Genomic DNA, 26,177 nt, shown 5'->3' on the forward strand with positions numbered 1-26,177 from the left:
GAAGGGAACTTCCACATTTCTTAGGTGTCCAAGCACTTGAACAGCTTCACCTGTTTGCTGCCTTGAGATTACAGTGATTCTAATTTGGTTATCATTTTTTGAGGGCTTGTTTTAATTCCTACCTACTGAACAGTCACCCAAACTAAAAGAGATAAACTAGAATACAGAAGTTCAGAAGAATTATAGGTATACTTGTAGACAAAAGATTCAACCTGTATGACATGGGGATTGCAAATCAGAATAATGCTAAAAGAAAAGGATCTGTCAAAGAACTAAGAATGGTCTAAGCTCCTTTTAATTGCTTCAAAATATCTGTGCAGTAATGACAGAAGCAGGGCATTATTGCAACCAGAATCTGTGCAACAGCAGCCAAATCTGATCTGGCAGCAAGACTACACCAAAGAGGCAGCAGCTGGGGTTACTCCACTATACACTTGGTACATGGGACTTCCAGGTGCCAAAGGCTCTGAGAACTCCCACTTGGGCATAAGATTGCTGGACTGTTGGATATCAGGTAATTTAAATTAACATATATTTATATACATATAAACTTTACATACCCTATGTATATACTGTATACTTTATAAAGTGTGTATATATATATATATACACTCTATAAAGTAAAAATCAACTTCTGGTCTTCCTTTTATCCAATCTGCAGCAATCCTTAATAAAGTTATTCCTGCTAAATGATTTAAGTCCTCACTGATCAATGTAAAAACAGAATTATTACAACACTAACTGCAAAAACATGTGCATTAACAGCAATTACTTCAGCCAGGCAAAAACTAAAATATTCAATAACTGTGACCCTGAGCAACCCAACTAAACTTTGAAGCTGGCCCTGCTCTGAGCAGGGGGTCTGCAAGACCTTGAGAGATCCCTTCCAACCTCAGTTCTGTGATAATCGGTCTCCACCTACCAGCAGGAATACCTCAGGTACAGTATGCACAGATGAATTAAAATAATGACAGCCTATATATCAGATATGATTCCTTTCACAAAGCAGCTGCATTCAATATTAAGAGACTGCTAGGCCAAGATGTAAAAAAAAAAAAAAAAAAAAAAAAAATAGAAAAGACCGACCTTCTCTCAACTGCTTCAATGGGTTTTTGATCTGTTAACCAGACTAATTTAACTTCTTAAAATGAAGACTGGGCTCGAAAAATGCCCCTCCCCCCAAATATTAAGCTGATTATGGACTTTTCAATGGAGATTTGAGATTTAAGAAAAAAAAAAACTCTCCAGAATGTATATGTAAATCCATTAAATTAAATATTTAAAATGCTCAACCTTGCTGTTTCAGTGACTCCAGCTGTAAGAAAGAGATAACACTACTGACAACCATTCACATCACAGCAAAGTAGGCAAACTAGTCATTTGAAAGAAAAAAATGACATGACTCCTAAACAGACTGAAAGTACTAAGAAGGGTCGATTTGATCATTTTTAAAGCATATTAAGGCCAAACTAAACTTGTGAAAAAGGTAGTCAAAAAAAAATATATATTCCCAGAACAAAAAGCAAAAACAAAACCAAAGTTCATTGAAGGGAAAAACAGAAGTGAAGCAACATCCATGTGTATTCAAATTACTATAACTGGACTAACTCATATCTAGAAGACATGCTTCTGCATTTTTCTTATGACAAATTGGCTATTAGTTCAAACTGTAACACAAGTTTCACCCCCCCCCCCCATTCTCATACACCTTTTTGCTCGATTTCACTAATTCTTTTGACAAAGCTACTAGAAATACCAGTTAAAACCCAAACATGGCTGATGTTCAGATCTGTGAGAGAATGGAGATAAAAATAAGACAAAATATCGGCTAGTCTAGCCACTCTGCCTAGTTTGAGTTACTCTTCCCCAGGTTACTTTAACTCAAGCTATACAAGTTCAGTACATGAATGAATGTAAAGTACGTACAGTAACCAAGACAAATTCAGACGAGTTTTCAGTGAAAGAGGCCTAAACTGTTCAGGAGTCTTGAGCTGGCCCTATCTAGACTTTTACTTGATAGTCACCTACACAGATGATCAAAAGGGTAAATGTAATAGCTGTGTAGACCCTTACTAGATTTAACTAAACTGATACAGGCAACGAAAATAAAGACATCGAGGGTTAGAAACCCCAGGAAAAGCCCAGTTACCAGCCTGATGCCTACTCTAACCCACAGCAACACCATATTCATTCCAATCACCTACGGTAGTTAAATTACAAGAAGGCAGAAATGCCAAGCCATGATGCTGATCCTTCTCTTTTGCCGAGAGCTGTGAGAAATGACAGCTGTGACCATGACAAATGGGGCCTGACAACTCTAGCTGCCTTTCCTCAAGAAGTTATTTTGTCTAATTCCTGGTATTAAGAAGAATCTGTCACAAAGCCCTTTATATTGGTGAGAAACAATAAACAGAAGATAACGATTCTTTCTCAGAGTTTTTCCTGTAGACAACAAAAATACCAACAAAATTATACCTACTAATAGCTGCCAAATTAGATGTTGAAATACATTAAAAGTGCTATATTAATAACATGATCTTCCAATCCTGGCAAGTTATTTTTGTCCAACCCTCCAACTAAACCAGTAAGTTAGTTTGAAAGGGATGCAATACTTGCCAGTCCTCAGACAAAAATTCCATTAGCAAGTGTGAATTTATTGAGACAGAGTAATTAGATTCCACCTTCAGGCAATTGCTACCACTAGTAGCATTCTGGCATCAACACAGATTACATTTACAAAAGCTATAAGATAACAAGACACACAAACAAATGGTGGGAAATCTTATTTAAAAAGATTTTGTAACACACCTTTTTATTCTTGAAAAACATGTAGCCTTTAAAAGAAAGCTTCAGGACAGCTGATGCTGTTCAAGAGATAAAAAGACCAGGTGGAAAGACAGACCAAAACCTCTAGTGTCTTTTAGGCTTACTTGGATTTTTCTTACAAAATAATGATTTTAGTGAAGGTCAAAAACTGGAGAAATCATGTAGAGCATATACAAATTGACTGCTATGACTCATTTCCATTCTCCAGTATCTCTAAAATTTTAAAGTAATTATTTCATGTGCAAGAACTCAAAGTGCCGCTTGTGGAAAAAATTATAATACCTCAAATGATAATACTGTCAATTCCTCCAAATTGCTTCAGGAATTCTAAAGGGATATTCACAGGCACTAGATCGGTAGGAATGCAACTCTCAATTTAGTAGTCAGTGGAGGATAAGAGAGAAAAATTCTATGTGACAAGACAGCCCAAAACTAAGCTATAGATGCTCTACATTGTTTTCTGCCGAAGCCTCTTTCACCCCTGTGATTTTGGGAGGAGACTAGCTTCACTAGGCTGAAGTTAACCTTTGAAACTTTTCCCAATAACTCTTCCCTTTTATAGGAAAAGGGGACAATATTCGCACTTCTCTGCAACTGCTGCGAGGCCTACATTACTGCAAATGTTCTCAGACTGTTTGCAAAGGAAAAAGGCAAAAAGTCACTCTAAATTTGTTTCCAAAGCTTTCAGAAAATAATGCTGTTTGAGGTGTGCTCTGAGGCAGCAGCACACAGACATTAAAGGTAAGACTGGTAGAGGCAGCAGCAATCCTGCCCCAGGCTCTCCTCATATGCAAGCATCTCTAACAGAACTACCTAGTAAAAGACAGAAATCTTGCATTCCTTCTTAATCAATTTTATGAATACCTTCTGGAAACTTCTAAACTAATACTACAGTAACACATAAGAATTAATAGCTATGCTCCAGACTTGAACTACTTTCATTTAAAAAAGGGAAAGTCATAACTTTTTATGGAGCATTCACTTTTTGCTAACAATAGCACAAAAGCTAAGTTCTCATGAAAACGGAACCTTTCAGGATGCCGCAAATATCTGTTTTAGAAGTCAAACCAGGTCACAAGTTAAAATAACAAACGTAGTTTTATTCAAAGTATCCAAAACCAAAAGTTTAGCATCGAAGAGCTGATATTTTCCCCAAAAGAATCTTCTCAGTTGTCTCTTCCCTTCCTCTCCCCCCCTATACTGACAATTCCTCAGGCTCTTTCCTCTCTTCCTTCTCCCCCCCGCCCCCCCCCCAAAAAAAAGTAAGAAAACTTAAAATGCAACAGAATCAACATTTTGCAAGGTATATGGTCAGATCAAATTCCAGTCACTGAATGAATATGAAAATTAGCTGTTAAAAGCTGTCCTTTTTAATTAAAGGATCCAAAAAAAATAGCCTTTTTATTTTCTGACATTTTTGCATAGCAAAAGAAAACACATTCATTTACTGCCTCATTCAATGGCTTTGATTACCTCATGTGTATTTAGGGCATCTCTCAGATCTTCATTTCCCTTCTGCTTTCGGCCTGAGGCAATTTCATTCAATATAAGAGAATGTGTAGGTTTTAATTGTGCTTCATAAGTTCATGAACTCAGAGGCCTGGAAGTGTTAATTTCTCTAATATTACAGCACGAAAAGTACCAACAAGTTTCCTCTAACAGAAACTCAGGAAGGTCCAGAAAAAGGTGTCTTGTGGTGCTGAAATAAACACAGATGATTTATCAAATAATTTATTTTTTAATCTAAATATTATTCAGATATGTAGTACCCAATTAAGTTCGCCTTAGAAGATTTAGAAAGTGAGCCAAATATCACCTCCTGGAAGAGCAGAGAACACTAAAGATGACTGGAGAATAAAAATTGAAAAAACTATTACTGAGTTAAGGGAGAACAAATCAGAAAATTATGGACAACTTAGCGTAAGCTGATACCTAGAAAGATACTCGAAAAAACCTACTAAAGCATCAGTTTGTAAGCTCAGAAAGGACAGTAAGTTAATAAACTACCAACATCATTTTTACATCAAAGCTAAATCATATCATATGAAATCAATCTAATTCCCTTCTTCAAAAGTATCTCTGGTCTAGCAGATACAGGAGGAGGAGAACTACCCATTTCCCTCACTAAATCTTTTCATGCTGTCCCATTTGATAATTTTATAAACAAACTAAAGAAACATGATCTAGATAAAGTTGCCATGAGAGAAACTAATTGTGTAACTTAAAGTATATACTGTCTGCTGTTAAAACCCAAGTACGTTTCAAGTGGTATCATGGGCCTGGTTCTAGTCAACTTAAGTGTTGATAGTCTACATATATGGAGATAGTATTAAGGCATGGAAAACACTTTGGAATAGAATTTATATTAGAATAAACTGACCCAGTTCTACTGCTGAACTTTACAACACGCTGATGCCAAAAGCATAACCCCATTTCTCTGGTTTTTCCTCCCTCACTTCTGTGTATCTGGCTGGCTACCATAAAGTTCCTGCACCAGCTTCAGCTCCGCAGGCCCTTTGTTGTTAAACTGACTCAGGCAGCTAATCTGGCAAAGAAAAAAAAAAAGAAAAAAAAGAAAAAGCTTTCCAACGAAAGGAAAGAGAAGAAAGATCAGGTCAGTTCTCCTTACTAACTCGCAGTTTTCAGCAAGGCTGGCTGAGTCAGCTCAGCAAGGGTTCCCAACAAATGCCACAGCCAACACTGGGGAAGCAGTGGGGGTGACAGAGGGCAAAATGACCACAGAGAGCTGTCAGACTGGGTCAACTGCCTCAGCAAGTAAAGCTCACAGTCTTAGCAGATATGATCCAAAAAACAACAGGATGATACTGTACAAAACTGCCACATGGAAAGGACTCATGAAGAAAAAGCATCTAATAAATGAGGAATGCAAAGGTTCAAATAGTTTTAAAACATCACAAACTGAATATAAATCAATGTCATAACACAACAAAAACATCATATGCAAGTCACTGTAGATACACATTCTAGTCCATACAGCACTTTGGATAGATTAGTTGAAGCCCTGTCATTCAAGTTTGATGAAAGAACTAATCTCAAACTGGAGATGGAGCAGAAGAGAGCACCAAAAATAACAGGTTTCAAAAACCTTGGCCTACAAAGCTGTTTTGGGAAAGGAGGCAGGGTGGGAAGGGCAGGGAAGCTTGCTTAGTGCAAATAAGACAAGGGGAAAAAAAAAAAAAAAAAAAAAAAAAGAGTAACACTTTTTCAAGCACAAGAAAAGTTATGAAAGATTCCTCCCTCCCAGCAATTTGGGAGTTAAAAAAAAAAGAGAGAGAGAGAGAGAGAAAGACAGACAGAGAGAGAGAGAGAGAGAGAGAGAGAGAAGAGCTGGATCATTTCATAGCATAAGTGTTTGAGGTTGAGTGTCATACAGGAACCAATTACAAGGCAGAAGAATACTGGATGCCCAAAGAAATGGTGCAAGCTATTTTTATTGCAAGACTTGAAGAACAAGTTAGGCAAACTTAAATCAGGGATGGACTAGGTACATTCAGTATACATTCTGCCTCAGAGCTACAGTGTGAGACGTCTCTTCCAGAGCCAGATTTTTATGATATTAATATTGTAGTATTATTTGTATCTATTTATGAACTTATGGAGCTCCTAGGTGAAAAGCAAGATCAAAACCCCAGACTTCAAACAAACTTCAGCCTCTGTTCAGAGACCTGCTTGGAAGAACCCATGGGATACACCCCTGGAGAGAACAAGGGTCCAGGAGGGCTGGACCAAGCTCAGGAATGGTCCATCTTGATAAGCAGGAAGTCAAGCAAAGGTAGCAGAAGACCTGCATAGATGGACAAGCAGCTCCCTACTCACCTCAGACAAACAGGAAGTGAACAAGAGGTGGAAGCAAGGACTGGTGACTCACGAGGAAGGCAGAGACACTGAGCATGCAGGGACACGGTTAAGAAAGACAAAGTCCACTGGAAGTTGAATCTAGCAAGGAACGTGTATAAATATCTGATGGGAGGAGGGTGTAAAAAAGATGGAGCTAGACCCCTGTCAGTGGTATCCAGTGAAAGGGCAAGAGGCAATGGGCATAATTTAAAAGACAGGACATTCCATTTAGGTATAAGAAAATATTCTTTTGGGGGTTACCAAACAGGCTGCCCAGAGAGGCTGTGGCATCTCCATCCTTAAAAATATTCAAAAATCCAACCAAACACGATCCTGGGCAGTCTGTACTAGGTGATCCTGCTTTGAGCAGGAGGGCTAGACCATATAATTTCCACAGTACCTTTCCAACCTCACCCCTTCTGTAATTTTTGTGTAGTTACAAATCCACCTACAAGGTGCAGAAAGCTGCTATATAATATCATCACTCAAAGCCGGGCAATTTTTCTTTTATAGGCTGGAGAGAGGTTTGCTGAGTTTAGGATTCAGCAGCTCTGTACAATAAACCAGGAATGGGACGCAACAAAGGAAAAGGCAACTTGTGCTAAAATACAGCTCCCTATGACCAAGTCACTCTCCAAAAACGAGAGTGAGCAAGGTTCAGAGTCGATTTAATCTCCCTCTTCTCTTCCTTGCAAAGATCTTTTCTTGAAACATTACTACAGACGTATTCAAAAACTTTCAGGGCAACCAGCTTCCTTAAAGTTACTCCTAAAAAAAAGCAGCTAGAGTGTTACTACATTTCTTGGAGGTTCTCAGGATCAATCACTTGAAAAATCAAGATCCACTAGTAAGCAGTATGCATTTCATCTCTCTGTTTAAGTATTTGATAAAAATACTTAAGTTCCACTTAGTGACACCTCACACTGAAACACACAAATATTCAGGCATGAGAGAGAAGTTCTAATTCTTCGGAGCTAACATAAGCCAATGAAACACTGAAGTTGCTATAAATAGTGAAAACATTTGTATCACCAAATTAGTAAGCCATTTCATGGAGGTGACTTCCTCACAAAGTTAACAAGAAATATATTTTCACTCAAAAAAAATGAAGTCAAATAAAGCTGTGTGGTAGCTCCAGGAGAAAGAACTGCATACATCAGCTTGATGATCCCTCTGAGCCACATGGCCTGTAAAGTCTACAAAAAAAATGTCTCTGAACATATGTGGCAGATAAGGAACTCCAAGGGACAGACCTGTCAGTTTTAACATCTTGTAGACTAAACATGCCTTTTACGAACATCTAGACTTGTGCTATTTATTTTGGATTGTGTACACATATTTTCACATGCAATGAAATAACTTCATGTAAGACAATTTCAAGGTAATTCGGAATGTGGTACCACAACAGTTTAAAACAGTCTTAGTAAAGAGCTATCATGGACTTGTTTTTTTCACCATTTCCAGACACAGACCCATCATTTCTTTAGAGCTTGCTCCAGATTTGTGTTAGGAGAATCTGACCTGAAAAGGCATAAATTGCAATGGAACAGCAGCCTGACTAACACCAGGCATTCTTCAAATCAACAGGGTGGCCTGTCTTAAAACTAGAAGACTGAGGACACTACCCAGCTTTCCTATATGCCATTCAAAGTTTGTTGAAGTATAAGAGAGTGCGGCTCAACAAAAGATGCATGGCCTGACTGAATGTAAATATTGTAGATGTCAGAAGAGGAAATATCTTCCAGTGACACCTAGTAACCAAGAAGATATATCTGGATGGAAAAGAAAACTCCACGGGTTCCAAGTTTGCAATCACAGGGGGCAGGAGTGGGGATAAGTCCTAAGGTCCTGACTTCTGTAACTTTAAGATTATCTGCAGTTAGGCTTTAACTTTAGATAGACTAAAATACACAGGGCAACAATTAGACTTCTGTCTACACAGGTATGTTCCTGAACATATGCATGAATAATAAGAGATAGCAGTTAACTGTTAGAGTATTATTCTGTTTGATTCCACATTCCAGTTCCAAAAAAAGCTACCATTTCAGTGGTTTGGTATGCAGTAAAATATTTTAGCACGAAATGTACCTGTTTGAAAATTTCTAATCACCTACAATCAATCTCTAGACATATCAGATGATATCAAACAAAAAGAAACGGCTTTCAGCATTACATTTAAACATCCTGTATGAAAGTTACAAAAACAATTTTCACTAAAGTAAGGGTATTCGCATAGACAATGCAGAGAAGACTCCCATACGCTTCATTAGCTCTCACAGATTCAGAATATTATAACGACAACTAATCTTTTAAAGATGCTAAAGAAAGACCAAAAAAAACTTCACATGATCCTGGTATATAGCTAGTGACATGGATTTAATAAGAAGATATGAAAGAGTTAGTATATGTTAGAAACAGTATTCACTTATGAAAATAAATTAGATGATGTTTACAGGTCAGGCAGTGTTGAACATCATGCACCACATTTTGTAGCCTAACTACTGCAGCTTATGAAGTGATAAACTGAGCAGAGTCAGGTTGCTGAACAGCAGACTAGAGGGGGAAAAAGATTTGGAAAAAAAGCAAACAAACAAAAAACTCATAGCATTGGCAATACTTGGTCATATTCTTTCCCAGTTTGACTTGATACAACGTCCCAGCATGACACCAATGATTTCTCTATTGCTGAATGTGTAGCTTTCAAGCAACAAATAAGATCACGAGTTTCCAAGAGTTAGGAAAGTAAAGGCAGTAAACTGGTACTCCAAAAGAGGAGTTGTTCTTAAGCTTTTTTTCTCAGTTTATTAAATAGCATTTAATTCTGCATAATGGAAAAATTATATCTCATGCAATTTCCATTGGACCTGGTATTCGTCACTTTGCCTGAACTTCAGTGAATTTAAATAAAATAAAACAAAACACACAGCTGCCAAGAGCTTTCTTTTCAAGAGAGGTACACTAGAAAAATACACACAAAAGGTCTAAAATATGCTAATTAATCATTTTCCCTAAGGGTCTGCCATTGTATTTTGATAGGCCTGTAGAACAGTATAAGGTACCTGGGTTTGAGGGTTTTTCATTTTGGATATTCATATCGTTATCACCAGAAAATTACTAAGCTCATTTAAATGAGGCTGCAGGGGGTGCTCCAACACACCTTATAGACAGTTTCTATTCTATCCCCATGTTCTTCAAAAATCATTCATCTATTTTTCAGAGGTAATTAGAATTCGGAAATAACACCCTAAAAATAGTTTTAAAAGCAGGTTAGGATTAGACTTCCCTTAACACAGGTTTATCCACCAGTAAAGAAATTCTTGTTTCCAGAAAAGGGGATTCTGAATGGGAATAACATCTAGGGAGACTTGTCCATATTTTTGCCTTTTTCTTGCTTCTAAGATTCAGTTCTCCTTATGGGTCTAACACATTGGAAATCTATTCATGTGAAGTGAGGAAAGCTGGCACACGCATATGAAAACACATACCACAGTATCATTGTCCATATTGCTCCACTATGGCTTAAGCAAAGAATCACCCTAGAAATTTCTGCTGCTTTAAGAATAACTCCTCAAAAATAGCAGAACTTTTAGAGATTTTGAGTGGTTGTGAAAAGACCTAGAAAACTCACACAATGCAGAATTCAGTGGCTGATACAGACAGTCTTTTAAAGCTTGGAAACAATCCACAGGATTACCTCTGCCTCTGCATCCCAGACCTTATTTTTATATTTAACACTGCATTCTCCTATACATAGCAGAGATTTATCTGCTAGCTTGCAAGCAAAACACAGATTAAAAGACTACTATTGTTTCAGTGAAAATTAACAAGAATTTGCACTTTTCTCATTTCTTGCAGTTCTCTTAAATCTCTCATTCCAGTAAACACACAATGAAAAATGTAAAAAATGTAACATTGTCTGATGATACTGCCACTTAAATATATTAACGCTGAGCCAGTTGATGAAAAATGAATAAAGGAAAGGCTTTTAAAGTCACTGAAATTAATTGAAAAATGTTGAAAAATGTTGAATTAGCACAATTAGCTGATCCTTCGCTTTACTAGCTCCAAAACCCAAATTAGCAAATTCTAGGTTTGATAATTCTTGAAGAGAACTTGAAACAGAAAACACACATGCCAAGCAGACAATAGGGCATTAAGTACTGCAGCATCTTCACAATTCTTGTTGAAAAGAGCAGCCAGCTCAAAAAGCTAAATAGTTTAAGAATGCGAAAATCCTGCCCTTTCATAGCTCACTTTCCCTCACTACTCTGGCTGAGCTTGGCTTCCAGCAAACGTTAGCTGTGCAAGGTAACTTCAATTAACATTCTCTACATAGTCTATAATTTAGTGTCACCTAAAAATGATATTGGCCGAGCCTCTGTTATAAATAATAAATAATTTCGTCACACATCCCACTCTTAGTCTCACGTATACTTCAAAGTGGTTTCAGACTGCTCCATGCATGAACCAAGAGCAATAGAAGTATGTTAAACGTATGACCTAAATGTTTACATCTTTGGATTAAGGCTTCATTCTATTGACTTATATTATGAATACATCATAAGACATAAGCACAAAGACATTGAAAAATGCAATTTCACAAGTGGTATAAGATAATATAAAATTATATATTACAATTGGTATAAGACCACGTTGCCACCAAAAGAGGAGATTATGCTGTCCCTCTCCCTGATTAAGCTTAGAACTAACTCTGCTAAATAACATAAAAAAATAAAATTAGTTTTCAATTAGTAGTAGCAAGCTGACCCAAAGCAAAACACGGCCACACAATTTCTAACGTTAGCAGTATAGAGAAGATTGGAGCACGCAGCCAGGAGCCGATAGACCAGGAGACTGGCAGAATTTCTGCCCTTCCAGTAGAAGCAGTATCATCTTAGGCTGATTTCAAATTCGCAAGAGAAACTTACAAAGCTTCTCGTAGGTCATATATTAATACCAAAACTGAAAACTCCTTTTGCTCAGAAGGGCTCGTTACTACACAAATATATTAACCTATATCTTAGAGTATTTTACAAAAGATTTAACTCATGATAATAGATAAGTTGCCTGTTAGCCAGTAAAAGAAGGAAGTCATAAATAGTATACAAGCACAGAGTTAGGTAATCAGACTTCTGATACGGAGTCACTATCAACAGACTCATTTTCCAGCAAAAGAATTTGTAGCAAGCAAGTTCAAAGGTTGCATTTAGTCATTCCCGATAACACTACAAAGCCTATATATAATCACAGATGCTAGCATTTTGAAGAGATATTTTCAATTCATATTTTGTTATTTGGCATTTACCATATTATCAGCTTAATTTTACACAAACCAAATTTAACATCTTTAAACAAAATACTCCACTCCAAATAAGTGACTTCTGTCTTGCACTTAAGGCTCATTGATAGTTATTGTACTGAAAGCCCCCCCCAACACACACAAGTCAAAGAAATGTTTCAATAAAAAAATATTTTTCCCCAGAAGCCTTGTATGGCAACATACACCAACGATTTTCCGATCTCTCCCTTGCGGTAAAGACAACCAACAGAAATGACTGAAGGCATGAGAATTGAGGCATTGGTTTAACCATGACTAATGAGTAGTTGAGAATCACTGTTACATGTCTCCCACATGTTCTCATCAGTAAACAAGAACTGGACAGTGAATCTCAACATATGGCAACAGTAAGTTGCACTTCAATCTTTAAATAGCAAAGCACATACAATCTTGTTCTGTTTCAGCTATAAAAACATCATTGTACTGCAACCCAAAAAGAAAAATAATCTCATGCAAGGTAGCGAACAGGGAAAAGTGGCAAATTAGGGGGAAAAAGTGGGTAAGAAATCCCCAGTCAAGCTTTTTTGGCTGGTTTGGCTATTGACTTGCATTTGAGGGCACTGAACAAGGTCATCTAATCTCTGTGTCTCAGTTCCCTATTTGAAAGCTAGAGAGAATGATCATTTGTTCTTGAGAGATGCACAGATGCCACATAGAAGCTTTTTACATATACAAACACTTATACATATGTGCATGTGTTACATGTGTGGATATATATATAGTATATATATGTATTCTTTTAAAAGAAGACCTGAAACCAGCCTCACAGCATTTCATTGCCTGACCTGACAGATAACAGACAACTCCAGGCTTAAGAAGAGATTGTGTTTGGCTTTCTTCCATTAAAACTAACATTTCTGGGATGAAAGGTTGTTACCTATTAACTCTGCAGGAGTACTCATGAAGTACTATTTGTGGCAGCCTTACAGGATTCACTGTTTTCAAAAAAAATGACTATATGAGATGTCCATTTCTTTTTTTCTAAGATGATTACACTTAAGCACTGATCAAGTCAGCTGCATTTAAGCAACGAACTTGTTTCACATAGGAATCAAAACACACACACACACACAATCAAGAAATTAACAGGACATTTCTAATGTTGAGTAAAAAAAGCTTTTTCTAATTGTTTATACCAAAAAGTATACTTTGTGGCTCCTTAAAAAAAAAGAAAAAAGAAGAAGAACATCAGCTTAAAAAGTTACATCTTTGTTCCATTTCAGAACAGACTTCCCCAAGATAAATACTAAACTGACAGAAAATAAATAGAAAACATTCTAACACATCTTCACAATGACCTAATGGGTCTATGGATCATGCAAATCCACTTAAAAGAATGCAATACATTTCACCCCATGGCACCATATGCCCTTGTAGAAACTAAACAGACGAAACCAAGTAACCACTGTGTTCAAAGATGAACATGCACCAGTCATCACTGAGGGACAGAAACAAAGCCAGTTACCGATGACCTACACAATAACTTTAAAATACAAGGCAAAGTAAGTCATAAAAAAAAAATCTCAAAATCTCGTCCTGAACTCATATTTCTTCCCTACTCCTTACATCCTACTAACTCTTCCTTATTCAACAAGGGCTTCCATATTGCACCATAAAATGACATTACTTCCAGTGTAAAGACATTTTTTGTAAGGCTGTCAACTAGATCAGGTATGCTAATCCAGCTTTATAAGAATACTTTACAAAAACATTAAATAGTATGTTCAGAAGTGCAGGCACTACAAACACACACACACAGAGAGAGAGAGAAATCTTTAAAATACAGAAAAAAATGACAATGCTTTGAGAGAATTCATAAGATAAGCAGCATGCTGATATGCTCTTAGTCCCATTGCTAGAGTTTGCATGTTCTTACCATACAAATAACGTACAACAATGGAATGCATACATGCACTCAGCAATGTGTAATTTCAGCCAAAAGATTAGCGCTTACAGGAGAAAGAACAACAAATTGATACGAGAACCCACAGCTCTCCTAGAAAAGATTCCTCCATGACCAACATCCACTCAAAGCCACATTTAGACAAACAGCAAGACCTCTTTCATGCTTAGCTATATAGCATCTCTCTATTGGAACGAAACAATAAGTTGAATAATTTGATTTTTCTGAACATCTGATGAACCTCAGAATTTCAACAAATGTTTTATTTTCATCTTCATTTGTAAACCTGTTAATGCATGAGATGAATACAAAGTAGAAAAGAAGAACACCCTGAGCATCTGGTAACTATAGCTTCAACAACCGTTTTTTTTTTTTGCAGAGGTCAGAGCACCAGAGTACTGATGCTGGAAATTAACAGATTCCAGAATAAGCATCACCTCAGCTTAGCTTCAGTGAGGTCCCATTTGAAAATAAAAAGCAGGTATTTTGAAAGACCAGGAAGGAGAGTAACCCTCCCTCACTTTTTATTCCCTCAAACTATTTAAACATTTTTATTCCAAGCATTTTCTTCCACCTTATCTTGTTCACTTCTCCACCCTCCGGCATCCTTTTCCCTTGGAGTTTTCCTTTCGTTCATTCACCTAATACGGATTACATCAAACTGACACGATGCTACCACATTTTTCATTCTAAATGGCTATCAAGTATGGATAAAGGCCCTGTAACTGGGAGGAGGGGAGGAAGTGGTCTTACAAAGACAGGAAGAAGTAGAGGCAACCTCTGTATAACATTCTCAGAGGTCAACTTTCCTCACTACTGTAGAGCATTATATTCTTTTACTGCGTTACTGCAGAATCTTATCTCCTTTCATAAACTAATTCCATGTCTATCAATTCTTCAGAGTAAAAGCCATCTTATCTCATCCTTAAACATTATCAAGAACATTAATACTACAAAAGGGAAAAGGTGGTGAATAGAGAGGAACAGGTGTAAACAGAACCACTGTCAATGGGATCAGAAGAAGCAAGAATTCCCAGGTTAGAGACCTGAGGAAGTAACACAAAAAGTCACTGACTACTGAGAGACAACGAGGGAAATTCTATAGTCTGTGGAGTAGAACAGAAGAAAAACCATACACAGAGGGTATGAAGTTTTTCCCACACAATCAAAATAAGTAAGATTATCCAGTTATAACAGAAAGGAAACCTGAGACTGGAAGGCTGCATCTATGTTGTCCAAAAATATTGACAATCCTCTCTTCCCTCTCGCCTACCCACTCAAAGTTCACTATCTCCTGTATCCTAGATCTATACAGCTCTATAAAGCATATTAGAACCTTGGTCACTACTGTATTTTCAAATAATTGACACTGCCTCAACAGAAGGAAACTATTCTGCTATGCAGACCTTCTTCTATCCATCATATACAGGCTAAGAGTCAAAGTTTTGTTAACTTTGAGATACCTTTAGTTTTACAGGATTCATATGCTTCGGCCAGTAAGGAACGCAGCAGTTTACTTCTTGAATGGAAAAGAAGGCATAGCTATTAAACCAGTGATACCCAGTCTGTAAATTTAGACATAATGTTAAAGTGTTGGTATATTTTGTGTCTTCAAGATTAAAACAAAGACTCAGCTAAGGATAGATAAGGCAGACTCCAATGAAGCAGCATCCTCCAGTGAAAGGACTGATCTTGATAAAACTACTTTGACATGCACTGTGAAGGTTGGTCAATCCTTCAATATGAGTCAAACAAATCCGTTCAATCCTCAATTAAATTAACATCATTATTTACAAATAGTTTTACTGGATGAGATTTTAAATGAATGTTGCCAGAACATTTAACTATTTTAATGGTGTACCATTGTCATACCAAATAGAGCACCTTGGGGATATTTGCTACATTTATTTTTTTTTTGGATGGTTTAATAAGAAAATATTCTTCAGGCACCCTAACTTCCAGAGCTTAAAGCCTGTGGATACTTTCCAAAGAACTCAGTTTTTTATCCACAGAACTAGCTTTGTTAGTAGCATCTATTTTAAAACTTCCATGATCCAGTGCAGTCTTTTTGGTATTGTCATTCTTTCAAAGAATCCAGGAAAATGCACTGTGATCCTTAAAGGGTATTTTTTCCTGAATTGTGATTGTGGAAAAAGAGGGAATCTAAACATCCAAATTAAAAGAGAAGAGTGGAAGATAGGCAGCAGGACAAAAGACACATTATGTAACACTGATGGATACCTGAAAAAGCTTACAAATAAAATGCTTACCTAACTAGCATAAGACTTGGCTTTAAGCACCAGTAGTCATTACAGAGGCCAAAAGTATGAATGGATTGAAAAATGATTAGACAATTTAAGGAAAAATGTTCGCAGGCTATTAAGTTCTAAGAGTACAATCTACAGTTCAGCAAGTTCCTAACATACAGATTATTATAAGCTTAAAAGAAAGCCCAGGAGAAATATCACTTTCCATTCATCTCATCTTTTTTCCGTAGGTATCTCTTACAGGATACAGAGAAAGAGATAACCAGCAGACTGGACAGACCTCTATTCTGATATGCTATGATCGTGCTTACAGTAAACTGCAGCAAAAGTAGTTCTGTGAGGTGTGTATTTCTCTCCTTTTGGAGTACTTCAGAGCAACCAAGCAATTCTCTTAACAGACAACTGCCATAGTTACCTATTCCCCTTATTTATATACAGGTAAAACAAGACTAAGAAACAGTATAATCTCAGGTAATTATCAGTCAGTTATTATCAGTCAGCTGCAGAGCTAGAACAGTGAAGTATTACTGGCTTCAACGCTTGTGTTCAAACCACTAGATGGTGCTTCGAAAATGAAGCAGTTGTATGCGGAACCTGAAACTAGAATAATGTATATTCATTTTTAAGTTGCCTTCTGTAGGATTTTTTATCAATATTGCTGTCTAATGTGGTTCAATAGCTGCAGCCTCTAATCAGACAGTAGCAACAAGGACAACTGAGTGGATAGTTTAGTGAGATCAACAAGCTGATCATGAAAATAGTGAAAGTTTTTGAAAAAAATCCAATATTGTCTCCCTAAGTAAGAAAGACTCCCAATTCTTTGTCTCTTTGGAAGTCATTAAATGTTAATGGAAACATTGCATTAACTACCAAGTTTTGTTCACAAACAGCTGTGCTCAAAGGCTTTTTACTGTATGATACCAGCAATGTTCCCCTCCTCCCCCCCAGCTTCTTTCACTCTTCACCCAAATAGTTTTATTTGAGATGTTCTTCCTCAAGACTAAACTTGCTCTAGTTCTCTCCTGCAAAGAGCAAATACTTCACTTAAGACCTGAAAACTAAAATGAGATACTAGTTTCTTTCAACCTATAAGCCTATAGTATCATCCATCCTTTTCCATCATCTTCCTCACAATTAGTCTCAGTAGTAGCTTGGCTACTCCAGTAGCTTCATCTTTTTTCCATCTCTGACATTTCAGCCCACCCAAACACCTTGCTTAAGATAATCCTTCTTTGTTCTGCATCCCATTCTACTGACCCAACTTTAAAAGTGCTCTTTGCAGTAAGTGAAGTATATATTCAAGACTGTATATATTTAATCTTGTTACAATCTTTCCTTTCTCTATCAAAAGTACATATTTCCATTTTGCATCTTCAAAGATCTTCTTTCTCTTTTCCTATTCACATCCAACTTTTTCCAACACTCCAAATAAATTTCAGCTTTGATTATTCCTATTGTTTTTCACTCATTCCTGATTGCACACCATCCCCTTTGCTTGAAACACCCTCTATGTTGCTACCTGAAAAAGAACATATTTTATTCTTTAGAGTCATCGATAAGAGCCCAGCAGCTCTATGAAGCCTATCCACATATTTTTGGTTCAGCAATAAGTTCCAAGAGTCACAGGATTCATTTTTCTGCACTGTATACCTTTCATGCTTTGAAGCATCTGTATATTAACCGAACTGTATAAACAAATAATTAGTTTACTGTTTTAATTGCTTTATTTTTCTATGGGAAGAGTAAATGTCAATGTTTTACAAGAAGAAATGTGGTTTCAAATTAGTAATTGCCAAATGATCCATCAGCAGATAGGGGAATGCTTCTTGACACAAAAGATAACGACAAAGTTTTGAATTATGCCTTGCACTGCATGTGCAAACAAGCAACAAGCAAAGTGGAATTGATTTGAAATAACTGAAATTTCAGTGATAAATTAAGGTATTTCCACAGTTTCTAAGATCTTGTCATATACACCATGTCAATTTTTAAACAGTCATTTTAATTTCTCCCTTCTCCTTTTGCTCTTTTGAATCAGCTCCATCACAAAGCAAGCCTGACAACACTACTGAGTGAGATTCTCTTATGTGCACTGTTTGCTTTGTTTAACACCCACCTAGGAACCTAGGACTTTTTTTTTTTTTTTTAAATCAGATGACCTATAGCAACTTCCACATTACTTTGCACATGGGTTAAATTTAAAAATGTATTTTTGTCATTGGCTATCATCTTTGTACATTAGGGGATTACTCTATCCCCCCTAGAAATGTTCTCTCATCTGCTTACTTACATGGGATCCTCTTCCAAGACATCCATTTACTATCTCAGGCTTAAAAGCCTGGTTTAGAACTAGCATATCTATACTTTTCTTTATCTATACAATGTTCCTTAATTATTATTAATAGCAATCATTACTAGCTATGGCTTTCTGTCATAAAATGTAGCTTAGTAAGACGACCTTGATAAAAGTTAGAAAGAGGCATTATGCTGACACAGAAACAAGCTTTCTCCAACTCCTTGTAGTTCTACACATCCCTAAATGTTATTTCTCAAAGACTACAATCTTCGAAACACATTAACAGGAAGCAACAATCTCTTGAGGATGCATCTGATAATCCAACCTTCTAAAGAAAGTAATGACCAGAATAAAAGAAAGAAAATCAAAACAAACACCCAAGAGGGTAGCAAGTTATTCCCACAGGAGAGAATACACATTTACAGAAACAGCTCCGATCTGTAGCCATGAGTGAGCATTTACTGACAAGCAGGTACTCAGCAGATCTTTTCCACATGTTTCAGAGAGTGTGTATCTTCATGTCTCCATGGCTGTTATAGAGCCTTTTATTTAGGACACAAGTTAACAGCAGAGATGGGCCTTGGTCACTTTTAGATGAGAGAGATGTTTTAAGAACAAAACAAAACAAACAAAAAAAACATACAAAATATCCAGGTTACTCAAGCCTTGTGAATACTGTTCAATCTGCAAAAGCATCCACAAAATAATAGCTCAAATACTTAAGTTATGAATTTTGTGTAAACTTTAAAGACTAATGAATCTTTAAGATCTGTCACAAGACATTTCCCTTCCTTTACTAGGTAAAAGAAACTAAGAGTAAGGTATTATGGTAGTGAATGTGCATCTGAAAGATTAAAAAAAGAAGGTATTCTTTTTATTTTTGTTCTTTGGGAAACAATTAAGATTTGTAGATACAGATCATAAGGTAAGTGATATGTTAAAAATAAAAATATAGACAAATAAACATACATTCAAGATTTCCTAGTCTGTTACACTAAGCAGATAAAAGTATCATCTTAGAGTTTTGGTTAGAGATGAACTTTCAGGGGAAAGGGGAAACAAGTATCAAATACCAATCTGATCCTTCTCAAAACATCAATAGTTTCGAGCTCAGCTTAAGACATTAACACCAGTGAGCTAATTACCCACTGTTCTAGTTGCTCACAAAACTTAAGCAGCTATGTCCATGGAAATCGTTCTGAATGCTTTTGATAGCAAAAACATTCCAAAACTCTATAAAACCAAATGGTTTCCATTTTTTTGCTCGATATTCAGATTCTGCCTGTGAACAAGTTCTGACCTAACATCTGTGGAATGTTCTAACAGCAAAAGGTACAAGATAAGAAGTTCCCTGAAATGACAGGAAATATCTCTGTTATATCTATCTGTGCATGCATGCAGTATTTCAGTATAGAAGGAGTCATCTTTTTTCTCTCAAAGGGTAGCATTGCCTGGGAGGAGCCTGCAACACCTAAGGAGGTCAAACAATGTAACCGTTGTTCCACCAATGTGCTGCAATTCAAGAACACAACTGCTTGCACTTACTCCTCTGCATTTTCTCCTGCTCCAGAAGCCCAACCCCTCTCCAAAAACCTAATACACTGAATCTGTAGCCCCCAAAAGGAAAACGTTCACTAAAATTAAAGAACAATCTCTGTGACAAGGAAGCTAGAAATAAAACCATCTCATTGCTCTATCTACAGTTACAGATCAGTAATACATCAGCTAAAAGCAATTCCTTTTACCCGCTACACAGATCATGCCACTACTGTTCACTTTATTCCGTTTCCTCCTACCATTGACATTAAATCTTTTAAAATACAAGGACACTTGAAGAGTCTGAAGAGCACTAGACAGTATGAGACTGCTTAAGAATCTAAAAATCATATTGTTTTTGTGACGCTCAGAACATTAGTCAAGATATTCCACTTCCCTATACCACGTTTCTTCTTGCATCTTTAGTTTGTTTAGAGGTGTAGCAGTTACTAGAACATGCCTCTGTCCAGATGCAGGACCCTTCTGCTTACAGTAAGTTGAGGATGATACCATTAATTTTGTATTTTGCTCTTCAAGAGCAATATCTGTTCTATCCCACTCTTGGTGCTCTCTATTTACAAAGATTAAGCTGAATTAATTTACAGATTTTACAACATAGAATTATAAAAGTGGGATTAAACTAACCATATATTCAGGTTTCTGAATGGACAGTAGTGTAAATTTTAATACATTCTAACGTCATCATCTCCCACACCTTCCTTATCATATTCCCCTACCACCTTCAAAAATCTCTAAGTGACAATTAGAGGAGTAAGCCAAGTGCCCAGTACGATGCAGCCATGCAGAAATCCTAGTTATTTGAAATCAGTAACTGAAAGACTAAAAAAGAAACATTATCCATCAGATAGAATGTAGAAGTAAAATATATCTAATAAAATGCACTTAACATCTCTAGCACCTAGAAGAATGCTATAACTAAGCAACACAGATCACTACTGGTAATAACTCCCACAAGAATCAATATCCAAAAAAAGTCATCTTCAAAAAACATTCCATTCAACAACACTTCAAGTTAGACTGTGGAACCCACTAAGCTTACAGGAAGGGTCCTTGGAATTCCTAGGATTCCCTGATGAAATAGAAAAGTAAATTATATACCTGAAAAATTACAGTCTGAGTAGCATCCCTAAACATACTCTCCTGAATCCTACTTCCCACCAAAAGAGCTATTCAAGCTTCTATATATTTAATTATGTTATCCATAAGACTCAACAGACATCAGAAAAATGTTTGCTTCTGAAAGAAAATGTACTATTATACTGAACACTAATCCATTTTGAATATAGTACAAGTACGAAAAGCAATGTAGTAAGTGACTGAAACTCACAAAAACTATTTGCAAAGAAAGCACAGGGATGCACACCAATTGCTTATATTTCAGGTAACTTTTTTTAAAGAAAGAAAAAGGACAGTCCTGTTTTTAAAGTAATAGTAATGGTTTGACTGCAAACGTTACTAATTTATGAGACTCAGTGTCATGCAACAGGTTTGGATAGTTCCTTTACCCATAAAAAACTGAAAAATACAGTCATATGCTATCTGATACATATCTTGGGTACCAAATACAAAGCATACAACACAGAAATAGTACATTCATAAACAAATTTTACATTAAAAAATGAAATCTTCACTAAAAAGGGAAACAATGACAGATGTAATTAGTGCTAATAAAGAGATAGTGCTAATAAAGAGATAGCGACAAAAGATATACATGCAATGATTTATTCTGAATTTAAACACTGCCTTTTTGTTTATTTAATTGCTCCTCTCTCAGTTGCTCCTTGGTGTAAAACATAAGCAAACAGTAAAGTTTATTGAAGGTAACATGGCTGCATGTAACTTGTTACTGTGTTTTCAGTTACTTAATCTCTAAATAATTTGCCTTTCAGTTGTTTGTAGCAACATCAGACAAGTAGGTATTCTTCAGCAGTGCTAGTCAGTTATAACTACATATGAAATACCATAAAGCCAGTATAATCTGAACTTTTGTTTTGCAGTATAATCTCAATATTTTTTAAAATCCCAGCATACTGGCTATTATTTGGGGGAAACAAACTGTGCATGTGGAAAACTTACAAAAACATGAGACTTAACATTATTATAGAAACTAAAACATAAGAAAAATAGGTGGTAGTGACACATAGGAACAGAAATTAAGTGAAGTACTTCATAAAGTGTACAATTATCCTTTTTTTATTTAGACATTTCAGCAGTCAACATACTATAAATGTTCAAAGTCAGTAAAGGTCTTCATATATGATCCAAACATCACATGTAAGACAAGGTCATTCTTTAGACAGTTATTTCACTTATTTCAGAAGATAATTTCATTATAAAGCAAGCTATGATTCTTGGATTTTTTCCAAGACTTCCAAAGCAAGAACAAAGGGCAGAAAATGTTCATCTACAGAACCTATTAAACGAAATTCTTCCTTAAAAGCTCCCATGTACACACAGATCATATTAATAGCAAACAGGAGCACTGGAAAACACAGAGTCCAATCTCTCTCTCTCTCTCCAAGTTCAGAGTACAAACCACACAAACCAGCTGTCACGAGTTTAGCTGAAAATTAAAAATCCAGAGATTACAAAGAGCTACCTATTCACTGCAAAGCCCGCACGGAGCGGGTAGCAGTTTCCCAGGAGCGCACCAGCAGGTCTGCAGTGCCTCTGGAGACTCCTTAGTGCGAGCGTCCTCCTAGGAGACCCCCAGCGCCGGGGAGAGCCTCCCCTCGCCTCCGGCCTCTTTTGTTGTCAGGTCCGGACGGCAACGAAGCACACGCTCTGCTTTGTCATCTCTCCTCTCCGAGCAGGAGAGCTGCTCCAGGCACGCTGGTAAACGCTCCTCTCCGGCTCACTGCAGGCAGGTGCCTTGCAAACCTTTCCGCTGTCTCTGCTGAGCCGCCGCTAGAACCACGACAGACAGCGTTCAGCAAGACACGTCCAAAATTAAACGAAACTAATGCAGTTTGTGCCTGAACCTCGCGTCACCTTTTCAGCAGCTCGCAATGCGAAACAGCATATAGTCAGAAGTGCGCCGAGACGCACTCCTCTGCCAGGCATTCAGCTCAGCGCTTTAATTCACGAGCCGCGGGATGAGGGCGACACGGGAGCGAGGGCGGCGGGTTTCCAAACCGCCCCACCGAGCGCCGCACGCCCCGAGGGGAGTCCGCGGGGAAGGGCCCCGCTCGGGCGGCACCGCCACGCGCCTCCTCAGTCACCTTCACTCCCCGCGCCGCGCCGCGAGCGGCTCTCCGCTGCCCAGAAAGCCCTAGAAAACAGCGGCCGCGCTCCCCCCCCCCCCGCAGCCCGCGCGCCGGCGGGGAAAGGGGCCGCCGCTGCCCCGCCAACGGCCGCCCGCCAACGGCCGCCCGCCAACGGCCGCCCGGGCACGGAGCGGGGCCGCCCGCCGCCGGCGGACACGGCTCCTCGCAACTCACCTTGGGTTTGTAGAGCCACTTTCTGAACCTGTTCATCATCACCGCGGCCGCCGCGCCGCCCGCCCCGCCGCCGCAGGGGGCTGGCGGCCGCTCGCCCGCGCCGCAGGCTGCCCGGGGCACCGGGGAGAGCCCTGCCTCTCGCCGGGCTGCTTCCCGCGGTGGCCAAACGCCGCCGCGGCGCCCCGCGGCTGGCGAGGCAAGGGGAGAGGCTGCCGGCCGCCGCGGAGCGCGGCGCCGCGGGGTCCGCGCTCCCCTCAGCCCGGCCGCCGGCCGCCGGCACCAGCGGCGCCTCTCCTCGCTGACAGCCCCCAAAACATTGCGCGGCCGCCCGCTCCCGGCGGCGGCTCCCCCGCGCGGCGCATGCGCACGGGCAGCAGCACTCTCCCTCCGCGCTGCCTCCCGCGCCCGCGACCAATCGGATCGCGACCCCGGGCGGCCCCCCCGGTGGCCTCGGCCCGCCCACTCAGCTGCTCATTTGCGTAACGCGCGGAGGGCGCGCGGAGACCACGTGCCCCAGCATGCCACGCCCCAGGGCCGGCCCGGGCCCGGGGCACGCCGGGACCTGTAGTCTTCCCCAGGGGCACCGCCGAGCGGGCCCGGGTCCCGACGGGAGCCTCTCACAATGGCAGTCAGCGCCATGCGAGCGCTCGCGAACCGGCTGCATGGTTTCCAGTCTTTCGCGGGCACGAAAACCGAGGGGTGTGTGTGTTGGGGGGGGGAGGAGAACAGTTGCTCGGCAACGGCGGCAAACAATCGCCGCCATCTTGTTTCCCCGCCGAGTAGTTCTTTCCCCCCGGCTCGGTCCTTGCTGCGTCACGGCAGCGCGCGCGCGGGAGAACTACAGCTCCCAGCAGCCCCCGCGCGCCCCCAGCAACGGCTCGGGGCCGGCGGCGGGCGCGGCCGGGCGCGGGAGCGCGCACTTACCTCAGCGGCGGCGGCGGCAGCGCGGTCGCGGGCCGCGTTTGCGAGGCGCTTCGCGGTGCCGCGGCAGCGGCAGGCGGACAGGAGCCGCTCGCGGCATCCCGGCGGCGAGCAAAGAGCAGGCGGCTGCGATCTGATCCGGGCGCGTGGCCGTAAACGGGCACTTTTAAAGCAAAAACGGGCGAAACGCTTGCTGCGCGCCGCGCAGAAGGACGGCGCCAGGTGCCCCGGGCAGGCGTGTAACTACCTCAGCCGTTTATTGTATGTTTGTACGCGAAGTAGCCAAGACGAGCAGTGTAAATCACAGGTATGTGTTGCACTCTGCCCAGGGATGGTGCGCTTTGCTCCCGGAGTTTGTAGCTGCTGTCGCTGTGACCGAGCAGCAAGCCATCCTCGGCTGTCCTGTGGTTTGCCTGCCTGGTGATAAGTCTGATAAAACTTAACTTGCCGAGCATATTGGAGAGTGAATGTTCAATTGGAAGGTTCACAAGATACGAAATAAAAAATGGCGTGTCGAGTAAAACACTTGTAGTAAGTGTACAAAATATCAAAATAGATTGAAATTAAAAGTGAACATGAGATCCCATGTATAGCCAGTGAGTCTAAATGTGTTTTCCATCGGATGCTCTGCTACCGTACCGGAGGAGTCCGCTGAGAAGAGGACCTGTGCCCAGAATCGCTCTCAGTTGTGCTGAAATGCCAGTCAGAGATGTGGAAAGTTCCAGAGAGAAGGGGCATGGCAGGGGCATCCACAGGGACAGCTGCACCCCCTGTTCGGTGGTTCTTCTTCCAGCATGCAGCTGAGAAAAACACCTTTTCCATTTTGAGCAGAAACTACTTGATCTGGCTGAATTTTGCATGAAGGCCAAGGAAATGCAGTCACAGTCTTTCTAGGCTTGGAACACAGGACTGAATATGAAACCTGAGGGAATATCTCAGGTCACTGAGACCAATCCCTACAGCTGTGGGTGATCTTATTGTATATAATTCTTTCAAAAGAATCTCCAAATTCCAATGTAAAACAAAGCTAGGTCAGTTCCTGAAATTCTACATTAGGTCATGGAAGTAGAGTTATACCAATTTTATACAGCATACAAATTGATAGCATTTTTATACATAGTAATTAGAGAGTATATTCTCCTAAATGACTGTATGTAAACAGGGGTGCATTCCATAAAACAATGGATTTTATTCCTAATGTGTATATTTTAAAGCATTGATGATAATAATGACACTGGTTTAAATACAGTCATAGGCAAAGTTCTTTCTATTAAGAACCCCTGTATGTCCAGCATCCTTAAGGTGTTTCTGTATGTCTTAGTTTTCATATTTCAGTTTTTGGTTCTCATGATTGTTATTTCTGGACAGTGAATATCAGAATGTACAGACCATGAGAACTCAAACTACTATGCCAGTAGAAAAAATTATCTTTCACTGTGAGGGAGATTGGAGCCTGAATTGTGATTCAATCTGAATGAATACAAAGGTTTTTCTCTCTCCCTTATTCAAAATTCCTTGTGAATATAAGCATGTTGGCAGGTACAGAGAAGCAGATCATATTCCACAGAGAAGTGGAGAAATGGTTGTTCCCCCTTTATTCTTCCTGAGGCAGAATACACTTTATGATACTGGCTATATGGCAGAGAGACAATGTAGTGGCTCTTGGTTTTGGCCATCTCTGGGCATTTTTGTTAATAGGACATTGCATTTTGATCATATCTGCTATATCTATATTGAACATAAACACAGACAGAAACCTTTCTTTTCCTTA

General features: G+C 39.3%; 1 protein-coding gene across 3 annotated transcripts in view; it reads right to left on the reverse strand.

Annotated features, from left to right (window-relative positions):
- ZFYVE28 (zinc finger FYVE-type containing 28) overlaps window positions 1–23,828 on the reverse strand; it is a 153,995-nt gene extending 130,167 nt beyond the window's left edge. For 2 of the 3 annotated variants that reach the window (XM_062575258.1, XM_062575260.1), the window contains exon 1: window positions 23,486–23,713. In XM_062575258.1, the coding sequence (XP_062431242.1) occupies window positions 23,486–23,524 (39 nt within the window). In that variant the 5' untranslated portion in view covers window positions 23,525–23,713. Of the gene's footprint in view, window positions 1–23,485 lie in introns of all 3 variants that reach the window. The other variant, XM_062575259.1, reaches the window with a different exon arrangement.
- Window positions 23,829–26,177: the final 2,349 nt, after the last annotated feature.

This window comes from Rhea pennata, chromosome 4 (genome assembly GCF_028389875.1).
Source record: "Rhea pennata isolate bPtePen1 chromosome 4, bPtePen1.pri, whole genome shotgun sequence".
Taxonomy (NCBI): domain Eukaryota; kingdom Metazoa; phylum Chordata; class Aves; order Rheiformes; family Rheidae; genus Rhea; species Rhea pennata.